Source organism: Engystomops pustulosus, chromosome 4 (genome assembly GCF_040894005.1).
Source record: "Engystomops pustulosus chromosome 4, aEngPut4.maternal, whole genome shotgun sequence".
NCBI classification, from domain to species: Eukaryota; Metazoa; Chordata; class Amphibia; order Anura; family Leptodactylidae; genus Engystomops; species Engystomops pustulosus.
The window spans coordinates 25,348,967-25,363,848 of NC_092414.1; the positions used below are offsets into that span (position 1 = coordinate 25,348,967).

Consider the following 14,882-nt stretch of genomic DNA (forward strand, 5'->3'; position numbering starts at 1 on the left):
AGTGGGGTAAGTACAACGGTAGTGGAGAACCTTTTATCTACTAAATCCATCCTTTCATCCAATATTGTCGTAGTTTAGGGAGTCTACTCATCTCTACACAGAAGAAATGCTGTCCTGTGGTCCAAGGTGGCAAATCATTGGTCCAAAGACGACTTTAAGAAAACACCTTTAACTTCTGATCAATTTACCCCAATGTTTTATAACCGAAAAGCTATTATGTATGTTTCTCTACACAGTTGGCTATACTATGAACGATCTTATATTTGAGTGGGAGGAGACGGGTGCCGTGCAGGTGGCAGAAGGACTTACCTTACCACAGTTTATCTTGAAGGAAGAAAAGGATCTACGGTATTGTACCAAACACTATAATACTGGTAAGTGTGTGTCATATCCACCTAGGGACTATTTCTTTTAGTCCTTTCCTCATAGGACTACCTGCAATGATATTTGAAGTCATTACAACTTGGACAACCCCTATAAGCTTTACATGTGCTTCTATTTATATGGAAATATTCTCCAAACCAGTTAACCAATATCATTCTCACTTTTAATCCCAAGGAAAATTCACTTGTATTGAAGCTCGCTTCCACTTGGAGAGACAGATGGGTTATTATCTGATTCAGATGTACATTCCCAGTCTGCTGATTGTCATCCTCTCTTGGGTGTCCTTCTGGATCAACATGGACGCAGCTCCTGCCAGGGTTGGTCTTGGCATCACCACTGTGCTGACCATGACCACCCAAAGTTCTGGCTCTCGAGCATCTCTACCAAAGGTTTGTACTATATTTATGTTTATGCTGCACAAAATTGGTCACTTAATATCTTTTTTTTTCTTATACTAAGCAATTGTTATTTCTGATTATTGTGAAATAGAAGAAAGAGTGAGAGTCTGGACAGTTTTCGGAGGAATAGTTATTGATTAATGGTAGGAATGAGCAAACTTGAACCAAATCATCCCCCGTTCTGCGTTCTGGATCGTCCCCCGCTACCCCAACTCCTGTCTGCTAAAAGGACACAGGCTAAGGCCTCATTCACACTGCTGTTGTGGGGACATATATACGGGTGCAAGCCCATAGACGGAAATAGGTGCTGTGCGCTGTATGGTGAGCACAACAAGTGCTTACTGTTCCGTGGCCGAGGCCACACAAGAGATAGAGCTTGCTCTATCTTTGACCGTAAGAACAGCCATTAAGTGCTATTCGCTATGAAGAGGGGAGGAGTTGGCGAGCACACATTAGGTTACGTTCATGTGAATGTAGCCTTACTGCTTCCATGTCCTGTGTTTACACAGCATCAAACTGGCTGCAGGGCTCAGATGTTGGCAAACCGTTGGCCATTTATTGTTGACCTTCATAAGAAATTCCTGGCAACCCCTAGATCAAGTTTGGCGAATTCCCATTTTCGGTTATCTTGAAAAAGGAAAAAAACAAAACTATGGAACAATTCAAAGTAATTCTAATAATTTGATAAAGGAGAACTTTTCAAAACGAGGCCAAAGTCTTCCCGTAGAATTACATACATGTTTGTTGCTAGGGGCACAATATGTGCTTGAGGGTAACTGTGATTGACAGCTTCTCTTTAGCCATAACAACTGGAATAAGAAAAAAAAAAGTCCATTGTAACCCATTTTTACAAAAAAGCAATGGCTAGATCAAAAATACAATTAAAATGTAGGGTTTTTAAAAAAAAATTCTTGAAAATGTAATAATTTTCATTAAAAAATGTGTCCTGTAAACAACAAGACCAAAAACCGCTACACAGACCTAAAAAAATAAATGATGCCTTTAAAAGGAAATTTCGAGAATATGAATGTCTGCTGCAAAAATCCGTAATGCTATAAATAAATGAATATAACAAAACTCAATGGGGCTCATTTACTAAGGGTCCCTGGAGCGCATTTTCATTGGGTTTCCCGATGATTTTCGATTAGCGACGCATTTAACAGGGGTTTTTGGCGCACGCGATTAGATTTTGGCGCATTGGCGCCGGCTTTCACGCGACACAAATCGGGGGGCGGGCCGTCGGACGATCCGGCGGATTCGGACAACGCGGACCTCAGCGGGGGAGCAACAGATGCAGGATCTCGGGCACACGATGTTGGTGAATCGCGCCGGACTTCATCTTTGTTGGACCGTCTGGATCGGGGATTGCAACAGGACCGGGTGAGTAAATGTGCCCCAATGTCATTAATCACAGAATGGAGCTTAAATAGTTTGCGATTTATGATTCACAAAATTGTACGGCCTTTCTAAAGTAGGCAGAGTTATCTCCAAGATGGCCTCCAGAGGATACTACATCTCCCATGATCCCCCAGTTCTAAGTAACATCTCCTCCCTCCTATGTTCTGCTCCGAGTAATGATCTAACATGAACTAACCATAGTAATGATGTGTCACTGCCATCGCTGCACATTACCTCACTGAGATGGGTCTCACCACAGCACTGAACATACTGGATGCAACCATCCGACTACAGCCAAACATAGCGATGATGACATGACCTGCCCAGACCCGTGCAGGACATATCATGTGGACACGTAACCAGCAGCCATCTTCTGTCCTTTGTCTCCTCCACAGGGACAAAATCAAAGAACTGATCAAAGGACCGGAGCATTTTAAATCTTTATTATAGTGTATTACATTAACATTTTTATAATTACATATTAGCTTATATTATGTTTGAATATGAATTATGTTTATTCCTGGAATTACCCCTTTAAGGTAAAAATTAGCTCCGCCTTTAAGGAGTTACCATTTATATATATATAAACCTTGTTCAAAATATTTGTGTTTTCCCGTCACTGCATATATTTTTATATTTCTCGGTGTTTTTGATTTCCGAACACTTCCCTCGTTCAGTCCAACACTTTCATTTACTCACTCGTTCCGTGTGGTCGGATCCCAGTATCATTTCATTGTTCGCTGTTCTAATTTGTTCTCATGTCATTCTTCTTATTTCAGTCATCAGCTTTCATTGTTTCCATTCATGTGTTGTGGGCGCTCATGTTTATTACCTTCTCTCAGAGCAGGAGGATCTGTGCTCTTTCAAGTTCTCGATAAGGCAAGTCTAGAATCAAAAAAACCTCCAGATTTTTATAGTTTAGGTATTCATAAAAATTTTGATTAATAAAGCAAAACTTCTCTTAAAGACTAAGTTTTTGAGACGACCACTATATACCTAGAGCAGTTTTACCTGCTCCATCATATCGGTAGTATAATGGTCATCTTCCTTGAGAGGACCATCTCTCTAGAAGACAATCATGAAGATTTCGTTGTGTCCCCATTACATAAACTTTAATTGGAACAATGATTGATGGAAGCCAAATAAAATGAGTTGTCACTAGGGATGAGTGGACCCATTCTTGTTCTGGTTGGGTGAATTTGGCCAAACCCTAACCTGAGAGTTCTGTTCGGTTTCAGGTACAGGACCCAAATACTCACCCCCATCGGTAACGCCCAAAAACTTTTAATTGCTACCGTGACACCATTTTCCTGGGTAAAATCCTAAAGTGCTGCCATTTAAATAGTTATCACACATGATCAGTTCCACCACTGATCGCGGGTGTTATCGGCAGGGGGCTTAGCCAAATCTGAACCTGGAAGTCAAACAGATGGGTTTTGGTCACCCCTGACATTGCGGTTTGGGTGCGCTCATCACTACTTATCAAGTACAAAGTGCTGAAAGAAAATCTATTCTCCTGTTTCAAGGCTGAGCTGAGGTAAGTTTGTTTATTGGAAATCCAGATTGGTGGTCAGAACCAACAGTTGGGTGAAGAAAAATATAGAAATTGTCCTCTGTTGGCTGTGTAAAAACATAAAAGGGCCTCTTTAGGAAAAGTGCTACAGAGAAACAGATTGACATCTCACTTTATTAGTTATAAACACTCATTTAAGCTGATTTAGGGTCAGTTCACTTTAATTGAGTGTTAACAACCAGTTACGAAAAGTTACAAACATGTTCCGCTCTGAGATATTGATCTTCTTCTCTCAGGGATTTTATCTCCACATGAGCTAAACAAGAAATAGTTTGGGGAGAAATGTCTACACAAGGCAAATAAAGCTAATGTTTTTCTTATGAAGTCTCTTAGCCCACAAAAATAATTTCCCAGAGGTGGATATAGTCTTTAAGGGTATTCACAGAAGAAAAAATTTGGCTAAACCTAAATTTGGTGGTACTGTGCAACAATCCTACGAGGATGGGGCTTCCTGCCCTGGCTATCCCTCCGCAGATGATTTATGGACTACTCAAGGGTACAGAATATATTCATGTAATTCAAGAATTATTTTCTGCTGTAGGTGTCCTATGTGAAAGCTATTGATATATGGATGGCAGTCTGCTTGCTGTTTGTCTTCTCCGCCCTATTGGAATACGCAGCTGTCAACTTTGTATCACGACAGCACAAGGAACTTCTACGCTTCAGGAGGAGGAGACGACATCACAAGGTAACCTCCTCTGTGATGATGACTGTCAGATGGGGGGAACAATATTTAGGGGGCTATGGAAAAACCGGGCCAGAAGTGAACATTGCCCACATGAAACTTCGGCCAATCCCTGGCCTCAAGGTTAGAGAAGGTAGTAAAATCGTCTGTAGAGGGTGACACTACACAATCTGAAACCGCCCAATCCCACACCAATGTTCAGAGGAATGGTCATGCCCAGTTGTCAATTTATTCATGAATTTGAAGGAACGGCACAACACATAGTTCTAAGAAAATGAATCCCAGAAGTAGTTAGACCTGTTGCAGGTCCTCTTCTAAAGAGTTGGTTTAGGATGTCTAGTCATGGTGGCCACTTATTACTAATTTACTTGGCAAACCTGATGGCTCTTTACCACAGACAGTGTGAACATAGTGAAAGTAAAATTGGGGTCTCTACTACGCTGGACGGGCTCTCCCCATTCACTACACATACATGCAAATGTATGAGTGGGTTGGGAGAGATAGGAAGGTTTCTCTTGTATATCGGACCCTCATAATGTCTGCATCATATATCCTTCATACACATTGTGGGACTGGCCCACCAGAGGATCCTATGATCCTCTGGTGGGCCAGTCCCTGGCTTGAACCTAATACTGGACCCAATGAGATATTAACCTCACTTGGAGGCTACTTAGTTCTTTTTTCTATGGGTTGTTGGAATTTTACTTGGTGGGCGAAGAACTCTAGTCCAACACTCTTGATACGCACGGGGGGAAATCATTATCGTTACATGTAGGCCAGCCCTGAAATAATCACAATTACTAGTGCAAACCACTAGTAATTGTGATTATTTTCCCTCTCATTCCACCTCCATACCAAGAAGGGGATGTGAAGCGGGGTGTGGCTGGAGGCGGAGCTATAGACTTAAAACTGTCATAGGTCCTTGCAGGGCTTGGCGTAGTATTGCCCGATGTCGCAGCCACTCACCACATACATCAGTAGGCCTAAGCCTTGTGATGCATCCGTCACGGTGTGGGGTCAATAATAAAAGTTTAATAAAAGACCAAATGTTTCCTAATCAATTCCCAAACTGGAAAATGTTAACCTAAGCCGACCCTTAAAGCAATCCCTTGGGTAGTACCAATGTTTTCCCTATGAATGTAAGGTAACGGAGACCCTTCACGACAGCTTTTATGTAACAGATCTGAGTGGTCTCTTATCCATCTGGTATATAACGGTGCTTTGCAAACCCTGTGGCCGTCTCCAGTATGAAAAGGCCAATTTTATACTTAATAGATTTCTCGGAGAGAACAGAATAATTGATGCTATTCATTACATTGGCGCTGCAGAGCGCTGATCCCACTAATCACACATTGGAAATAATATTGCTGCCTTTATTTTAATACCGGAGAAAAATTGCTCTGCAGAGGTAATTCGGTATAAAAGGAAACATGATCTATCTCCTACCACAGCTCCGATGATAGGCCATCCGCGATTACAATCTCCATAGCGAAGGAATGATTCCAAATAATAGCTGCGCCATAACACTGCTCTACCCACAGCAACAATAACCACCTGAAGGAAATCATTAGACTTTCCCGTATGCAACAATACTCATGTAGACCCCGGTTTACTGTGTTATATACTTTGTGCCTGTCTTAAAAAGACACCCCCTTTAAAAGCCGCTGTCCTGCTTGTGGACAGAATTTATTGAAGTGGTTTGATATAAAGGTTACCATGATCTGGAACAGGATTTCTGACAAAGAGAGTAATTCTTGAAAGGACTCTTAAGAGATATAGGGAGAGTCCTGATTAGCCCACCCACACACAGTGATTGACAGTGAAGAGTCCTGATTACTCTGCCCACACACAGTGATTGACAGTGAAGAGTCCTGATTACTCTGCCCACACACAGTGATTGGCAGTGAGAGTCCTGATTACTCTGCCCACACACAGTGATTGACAGTGAAGAGTCCTGATTACTCTGCCCACACATAGTGATTGACAGAGAAGAGTCCTGTTTACTCCGCCCACACAGAGTGATTGACATTGAGAGTCCAGATTTCCCCACCTACTCAGTGATTGTCAGTTAGAGTCCTGATTACTCTGCCCAAAAACAGTGCTTGCCTATAAGAGTCCTAGTTGACCTCCCCACACAAAGTGTTTGACAGATTTTTCTGAATCAGTGTGTATACAAATGAGGTTGCCAATTACTGTGTGTGGATGAAGTAATCAGGATTCTCTCTGTCAATCATTGTGTATGGGTGGAGTTATCAGGACTCTCACTTCCAATCACTGTGTGTGGGCGGAGTAGTCAGCACTCTCACTGCCCATAACTGTGTGTGGGTGGAGTAATCAGGACTCTCGCTGTCAATCACTGTGTGTGGGTGGAGTAATCAGGACTCTCGCTGTCAATCACTGTGGGTGGGTGGAGCAATCAGGACTCTCACTATCAATCATTGTGTGTGGGTGGAGTAATCAGAACTCTCACTGCAAATCACTGTGTGTTGGCGGAGCAGTCAGGACTCTCACTGTCAATCAGTTTGTGTGGGTGGAGTAATCAGGACTTTCACTATCAATCACTGTGTGTGGGCGGAGTAATCAGGACTCTCACTGTCAATCACTGAGTGTGGGTGGGATTATCTGGACTCTCACTGTCTCTCTTATGTCAATCTTTACACTGCTTTTCATGCAGAAATCATGTTCCAAATCATATAATCCTACATATCAGAGAGCTCAGTTTCTCTACCCCTTCCATATTATGATTTCAAGGCAGCAGAAATTATCTGACAGGTTCCCTTTAAATATTTCTATCCCACTTTAAGTGTGGTTATACAGATACACAACAATGTGCTTCCCTCCGGATAGAAATGAGAACATTACGGACAATAACTTGTCACTAATGTTGTGTCCATTAAACCAGCCATGCATCTTAATTGTATATACCAAAGGAAACAATAGAAGACCTCAATTTATCTAAAGTGTGGCCAACGTCAATATAAATGGCGATTTAGATGCTTATATAATGAAAAAGTGGAGCAACTTGTTTCAAGCATATCCACAGCTCAGATAGAATAACCTGCCCTAAGTTGCCAAATTACTAAATGCAGGTAATAAACATAATGTAGCAATTGTCATTTCCTTAATTAAATGGGATTTCCACCTTCAGACGACTTTCATTTTAGTTTCTGTGCGTGCCATCCTACAGCTTTTACAAAAATAGCTACAAAGCGGGGCAAACTATCTCTCTAAGCAGCAGACAGTGATCCGCTTTTCCTACATGGAGTTATAGGTCCCGCCCACTTTGGGAATAAAATGTCAAAGTTGCCAGTGGAGTCTCTTTTTGATTATTCTTGGACAAAATATTCTGTGAATAAGTTTTTACATTTAATACTATAGATGTGGATAATTAAATGTAATAAGTTATACACAGAATATTTATAATGTAAAAAAAAAATATCCAAGCGTTAAAAAATGACCAAGTTGCATGAGGGTGGAAGAAACTAAAAGTATCCAATGCCTTTACATTTGAACTTGCCCAAAGTAAACCAATCAGCAACTTGCTTTATGAGCCTATAAATACCAAATTTTACATTGAAAAGAAAATCATCATTTCTTTGAAATGAACCTGTCATCAGATTTTACCCCATTTAACTGTTAGCCCCCTCAGGTAGGATATGAAATGTCTTTACTAGAATTCCTTCTTTTATGTGAAATCTCACTCAAAATTTCCTCCAAAGTCATGTGAGAATGACCAGAGAAGAGTCATATTTTACCTGAAATGAGTCAAGTGTAGAGGCTCCAATGAAGTGTGACTTCAGTTGCCTCTATATTCTATTTTATAGACCCAGTATCATGCTTTTGGTGTCCTATTAAAGATAAGGATCTGCTCTTTCAACTCGTATGAGGCTTGTGGTTTTGTGATCTACAGAACTGGAGAAAAAATACAGTTGAACAAAAGGTGAAATGTACGGAAGTTGTGTTTTTTTGGCCACAAATTGAGTCTGCCTAAAGTGGCTTCATAAATTCCCCCATTATGTTTTTAACTCTCTGTGTCGTCGGTTCTGTAGCTCACAGAACCACAAGCCTGATACTTTCTGAAAGATGAGATTCTTATCTTTATTATGACACCAGAAGCGCTATAGAACTGTACCATAGAATAGTACTAGAACTTAAGATAGGGGCATCTGAAGTTACAATCCTGCTTTAGCCTCTAATCTTGACTCATCAAAAATATGAGTCTTGTCTGCTCATTTTCACCTGAACAGGTAAGATTTTACATAAAAGAAGAAATTCTAGAAAGGAAATTTCATCCCCTACTTGAGGGAGCTCATAGTTCCATGGAGTAAAATCTATTGACAGGTTCCCTTTAAAATGAAAGGATATGTGCGCTCATTTATATAGTCTTGAGAAAAATAATATGCTGCCGTTTTGTGCACGCAGCTTCTCTGCAGATCTATGTTTTCCCGTGTTATACCTTGTGTTATCTTCTCTGTTATCCGTAAAGTAAGGAACACATGACGCACCTGTATAGCCTGTGTATAGCCTGTTTCATGAATTCTAGATTGAAGGGAATCTGTCAGCAGTTTTGCATAGCCAAAGCTTCTTCAAGAGCACTGGGGACTTGTCCTCACACTGCTGTGCTCTCAGGTCTCTATCCCACAAGGGGATTTACAACTCTGGTGCAGAGAACTAAGAGCACAGCAGTGGGAGGACATATTCCTGGAATCTAAATATATTTTTCACAGTCCAGCTGCTACTAACAACACACACAGAGGTTATACAGATCTCCAGGGCGGGTACCTAACACTGCCTGAAATTTTGTATGCTCAAAACTGCTGATATATTCCATTTAAAGGGAATTTTATTGCATATATTTATACAAAGTACTTAACATTGTAAGTTTATTTTACAGGGCGTATAGGAAATCGGGGGGCGGGGATTGAAGGGAGGGTGGGTGGCAGAGGCAAACCAGGGGATATGAGTAATAAGAGTTTTTAAGCTCAATCCTACAATTTTTCATCTAACAAATGTTCTTTTTAATCAAATATGGAACTTTAAAGGAAAAAAAAAATTCGAAATATTTTTGGGTTCGGTGATAACTTTCCGGTCCTTATGAAAGTGAATTCCTTCATTTTGCTTGTGGGATCAGGAATGAGGATCCCCTGTTTTGCACCTGCATTAGACATCGCACCCCTTAACAAGGCTCCTCTAAAGGTAACGTGAACCCCAAAAACCTACAAAGGGGGAGTCATTTGTGCATCCACATTACTAATGTGTCCTACAATCAGGTCCTGAAACACAAACACAACTAATGTATTTGGTGAGTCTTAAAGGTTGCTTGTGTTTTTGAAACTTTTTGGGGAAGTCCGTTATAGGAAGTCCTTTACCCCTCCGGCCCCTTCACACCTCCTGCTGTAGAACTGATGAGATGATATTCCTTCAGGGCTTTATACAGGAAACTTTATGGGTCAAGCCCCAGAGGAAGAGGAGTAGAAGCAAGTGGTGTGAAGGAAACCTTAAAGGGGTTCTCAGGAGGTGGAAAAACATGGCTGCCGTCTTCCAAAAACAGCGCCACACCTGACCATGGTTACTGCCAGTACTGCAGCTCAGCTGTATAGAAATGAATGGAGCTTAGTTGCAATACCACACACTACCCATGGTCAGGTGAGGCGCTGTCTTTGGAAGACTGCAGCCATGTTTTTCCACCTCCCCTTTAATTTCGGAAAGGCAACAAACCTGGCTACTAACCAGTTTTATTCTGAAGCCTCTCCACTTGACTTGAGGACCCACAGCCCCAATCATGTGATCTCAAGTGGTCCTTGTACGGTGCATTATATTAGAAATTATATTATATTGCAACGTTCTGGACCGAAACCTACCAAAACCTTTTTGAAGGTGTGACTAGGAAGTGGTTTGCCGTGTCAAATTTTTTAATTCATACCCTATATTTGTGGTGGAAAACCTATGGCACAGTGACAATCAGGACCCTCTCTGTGGGCATCCAGGCCCTCACCCCAGCACAAAGTTTGCCTCCTCTTGCAGTCCAAGGAAGCCCAAGACGTGCCATGATAAGATATATTATAAAGTATCCTTGGTTTCCTAAGTCTACTGGAAGATGGAGTAGGCGTGGACAGAGTATCCGCTCCAAGCTTTCTGATTCTTCCTGCATGGAAGCTACAATGTTAATCACAATTTCTCCACCTTCTTTCTACTGTATTGGTGTCCTCAAGGTGCTGATACGATTGAAAGTGTGACAGGGTAGTTAAAAATAAGTTGTTAAAAATAAGTTACTGCTTAAATTACTATAATGATAATAATAATTCTTTATTTATATAGCGGCAACTTGTTCTGCAGCGCTGCACAAAGCTTTCCAAATCAATCCCTGCCCCATGGGGCTCACAATCTAGTCAACCTACCAGTATGTATTGGAGTGTGGGAGGAAATCAGAGGACCCGTAGGAAACCCACGCAAACACGGAGAGAACATACAAACTCTTTGCAGATGTTGACCTGGATGGGACTTGAACACAGGACCCCAGTGCTGCGAGGCTATGTTGGCACTTTGACTTAAAAGGGATTTTCCCACTGAACAAGTTAGGCCATATTCACAGGGTAGGGCCTAACTTGCTGATTGGTGGGGGTCTCAGTAATGAGACCCCCACAGAAATTGAGAAGGGGAGGTCAAATGGGGTCTGAGGTACCTCTGTCGGACCACTCTTTGCTCACAGAGATGAGCCCCCGTCGGAACCCTGTTCTCGTAATCTTGTGAATGATCAGCAAGTTAGGCCTAATCTGGTGAATTAGGCCTAACTTGTTTTGTGGGAAAACCCATCTAAATAAATGGGTTTTGGTTGTAGTATGGGCACTAAGTCTCTAAAAGGTTCCCCATCACTGCCCTAGATCAAATCCCTCAATAAACCCCCCAATAAAGTAATGATACCCCAGATCAGATTAGTGTATAGAACTTTTATGTGCTAACTCATACAACATCCTTTTGGTGGTTGAGTTGAGAACTGTGTTTCACCCCTAAAAGTTCTTTTTAAGGGCCTACATGTAAATAACCATTCACCAGGTCCTATAAACCCAAAGATTTGAAGAAATGAGCTTTGTCTGCTCCCTACAAATCTGTGTCTCACCACTGGAGGCCACCACATTGGATCTCCAAGCTCTTGTGGAGACCACTATGGTCACCTTCTATGTTACCAAGTGCTGATGGTCAAGCTGGTAAGTCATTGGGGCTCATTTACTAAGGGTCCGAACGGTGCACTTTCGTCGGGTTTCCCAATATTTCCGTTGTGCAACGAATTGCCCCGGGATTTTGGCACACGTGATCGGATTGTGTCGCATTGGCGCCGGTTTTCACAGGACACAAATGGGGGGCGTGGCCGCCGGACAACCCGACGGTTCGGAAAAAACGCGGAATTTAAAAAAGAATTTGTGTCTCAAGATCAGCACTCACATGCACCGGGAAGAAGAAGGTGAACTCGAAGGGAAGGGACCTCGGCACAGCAGCGACACTGGAAGTAACTCGGACACACGATCTTAAATCGCACCGGACCCGAATCCACGTTGGAAGCACCGTGGGATGGCGATGGGACTGGGTAAGTAAATCTGCCCCATTGTCTCCTGAAAAGGGATTTTGTTTGAAGCATTCCATCATAAGGATATGCAACATCTTATTATGTGGAAAAGGAAGAGTTAAAAGTTTCAAGCTTATAAAAAAAAATAAAGAAAAAATAAAGAAAAGGCAATTTCGGGAGGCATCTTTACTATTAGATTTGTAATCTCCTTTGTGACATTTGCTCTGTAATATCTCAAGCTGATGCCTTTGCTATGGCAACCCCGGGCGATGCTCCGAGTGCCGTTATTAATTCCCACTTTGGAGAACTGTATACCAGAGTATTAGCAGGTGTATCCGCCAAAATATCACCAGATTGGCATCGGAGACAACAGGCGTCATGTCCGCACCTGAAATGTGCAGACACTGCTGAGAAAAGTTGAAAAAGCTGAAACTTTTCTATTTAGTCTTCACTAAATAGTGGTTATGGGAAAATACCATCTTAAAGGGGGTGACCGATGTCCCCCAGTCGGACCCCTTGAGGCTCCCAGAGATGAGCAGGAACAGCCGGCCACCCATTCCCGGGCTACCCCATTCGTACTCGGCAATCTATGTTAGCCCCATAGAGATGAACGGACAGCCCGGACATGATCATCCTACTGCTTTGCTCATCTCGGGGATCGGCAAGGGGTCTGACTGGGGTATCGGACCTCTCGTTCTAGTGATCTAGTGATCCACCGATTGGCAAGTTGGGCCCTATCCTTTAGAAAACCCCTTTAAACAAGCAAATAAATGAAAAAAAATATTGGTACAAAACTATATTACATTAGTGAAGGAAGATCTTGGTCTAGATTGGCCGATTGGAGAGGCCGTCTTAATAGTAGCCCACAAAAACGTTGTAGGTCTACATTTAGTATTGTGGATGCCCAAATAGCAGGACACGTATGGAGACTTTAGAGAGAAGAGAGCCTGTTGGAGAGGGTGCAACGTTCCTGTCTTATTTTGAGTAGAGCCCTATGATCAATCTTTTGCAGGAGGATGACACCGGGGAAGGACGTTTCAGCTTCGCAGCTTACGGAATGGGCCCCGCATGTCTCCAGGCCAAAGATGGGATCTCCGTCAAAGGGAACAACAACAACAACCCAACAAGCAACGCACCCCCAGCATCCAAATCTCCTGATGAGATGCGTAAGCTCTTCATAAGCCGCGCCAAGAAGATCGACAAGGTCTCCAGGATCGGATTCCCTTTGGTTTTTCTTATATTCAACACGTTCTACTGGATCATCTACAAGATTGTGCGTAGTGAGGATGTCCATAAGCAGTGAGGAGAAAGCCGGTCAGAGGGATTGGGGGATGGACAATCTAAGAAAACTTTTGGAATTGAGAAGAAACGGAAAGAGATGAGATTAGAGAATTGATAAAACTACGATTAGGCTACATTGTATTTGTGTACCCAATGCATTTCGGGTACATAATGTAAACCTGCAAAGGGGGGTGTGAAAGGAAAGGATTGGTAGGGGGTTATAGGAAAAAAATTGGGGAACTATGGAAAAGGGAGAGACAGAACGACTTGGAAATATTATGGATTTTCATAAAAAAAAATATATAAAAAAAAAAACTGTATTAAGTCTGTGCAATAGCAATGCAGAAATGCATGATTTTAAGAATGTGGCAATATATATAAATATATATACATACAAATCCAAGGATTTGGGGCTTTTAAAGTGTATATAGGCCTTAAGATTTACAAGTGGAGGAGGGACAGGTCTACAGAGTGGGGATGAATCCAATGAGTTCTTTGTAAAATACATGAAAAGTGGCCTGAAAAAAAAATCCATGTAAAATATGCAACAATATAAACGTCTAATTATCGTCTCGATGCACAGAAATGAATCGTCGTCTTAGAAATCTATAGTTCGCTCTTCGCTAATGGACTGGGCTCTGTGAGCCGTGGTTTTTAGGGATGTAGACTGTAGTCCGGACACAATTATGGGATTTATTTTCGAATCCTATGATAACCTTATGATGATTCCTGACCAAATATGTTTGTTTTTAGCTTAAATATGGCCTGGACATAGATTTGATACTTGACATTCTGAATCTCTCAAAGTATCCTGGTGATGACTATATTATGGAATATCCTATAAATTTCAATTTTAGGGATTGTCTACAGGATGAACCTAAAAATATAAAACATAGTCCCAGATATCTTAACTAAATTCCATCTCGTAAGATTAACCGGTATATGGAACGTCCTTATAAGGCCTCTCTCACACAATCGTATGCTCTCCTGGCTACAGCATACAGCCACATGCTGGAGATAGGAGGGGGGAGTGCTGCTCACCCCTCCCCTCTCTCCATAGGGAACTATGGAGCCCGGCCGTACATATGGGAAAAGATAAAGCACGCTCTATCTTTTTCCTGTCAACGGTATGGTATGTGTGTGTTCACCGTACCGAGGTAGGGTGCCATGGCCGTCTATGGGGACGGATATCTCTCCGCCACACATTCGTGTGAAAGAGGCCTAAACTGGTGACTCTACTTTACTTTAAACCGGCACCCATTGATGGCAATGAAGCCCCTCACCACATATACTTTGTGCTCTTTTTGTGTGTGTCTCTCTTTCTGTCTGTCTCTGTCTGTTTCTATTTGCCTGTCTGTCTCTCTCTGTCTGTCTGTCTCTCTGTCTTTCTCTATTTGTCTGTCTGGCTCTCTCTGTCTGGCTGTCTCTCTCTCTGTCTTTCTCTGTCTGTCTGTCTGGCTCTCTCTGTCTGTCTGTCTCCGTATGTCTCTCTCTCTGTCTTTCTCTGTCTGTCTGGCTCTCTCTGTCTGTCTCTGTATATCTGTCTCTCTGTCTTTCTCTATTTGTCTGCCTGTCTGTCTCTGTCTGTCTGTCTGTCTCTCT

At 42.1% G+C, this 14,882-nt stretch overlaps 1 protein-coding gene across 2 annotated transcripts in view; it reads left to right on the plus strand.

Annotated features, from left to right (window-relative positions):
- GLRA1 (glycine receptor alpha 1) overlaps positions 1-14,500 on the plus strand; it is a 93,641-nt gene extending 79,141 nt beyond the window's left edge. The window contains exons 6-9 of one of the 2 annotated variants that reach the window (XM_072145541.1): positions 237-374; positions 559-773; positions 4,295-4,441; positions 12,988-14,500. In XM_072145541.1, coding sequence (XP_072001642.1) covers positions 237-374; positions 559-773; positions 4,295-4,441; positions 12,988-13,302 — 815 coding nt within the window. In that variant the 3' untranslated portion in view covers positions 13,303-14,500. The remainder of the gene's footprint in view (positions 1-236; positions 375-558; positions 774-4,294; positions 4,442-12,987) is intronic. The other variant, XM_072145542.1, reaches the window with a different exon arrangement.
- The last annotated feature ends 382 nt before the right edge of the window (positions 14,501-14,882 follow it).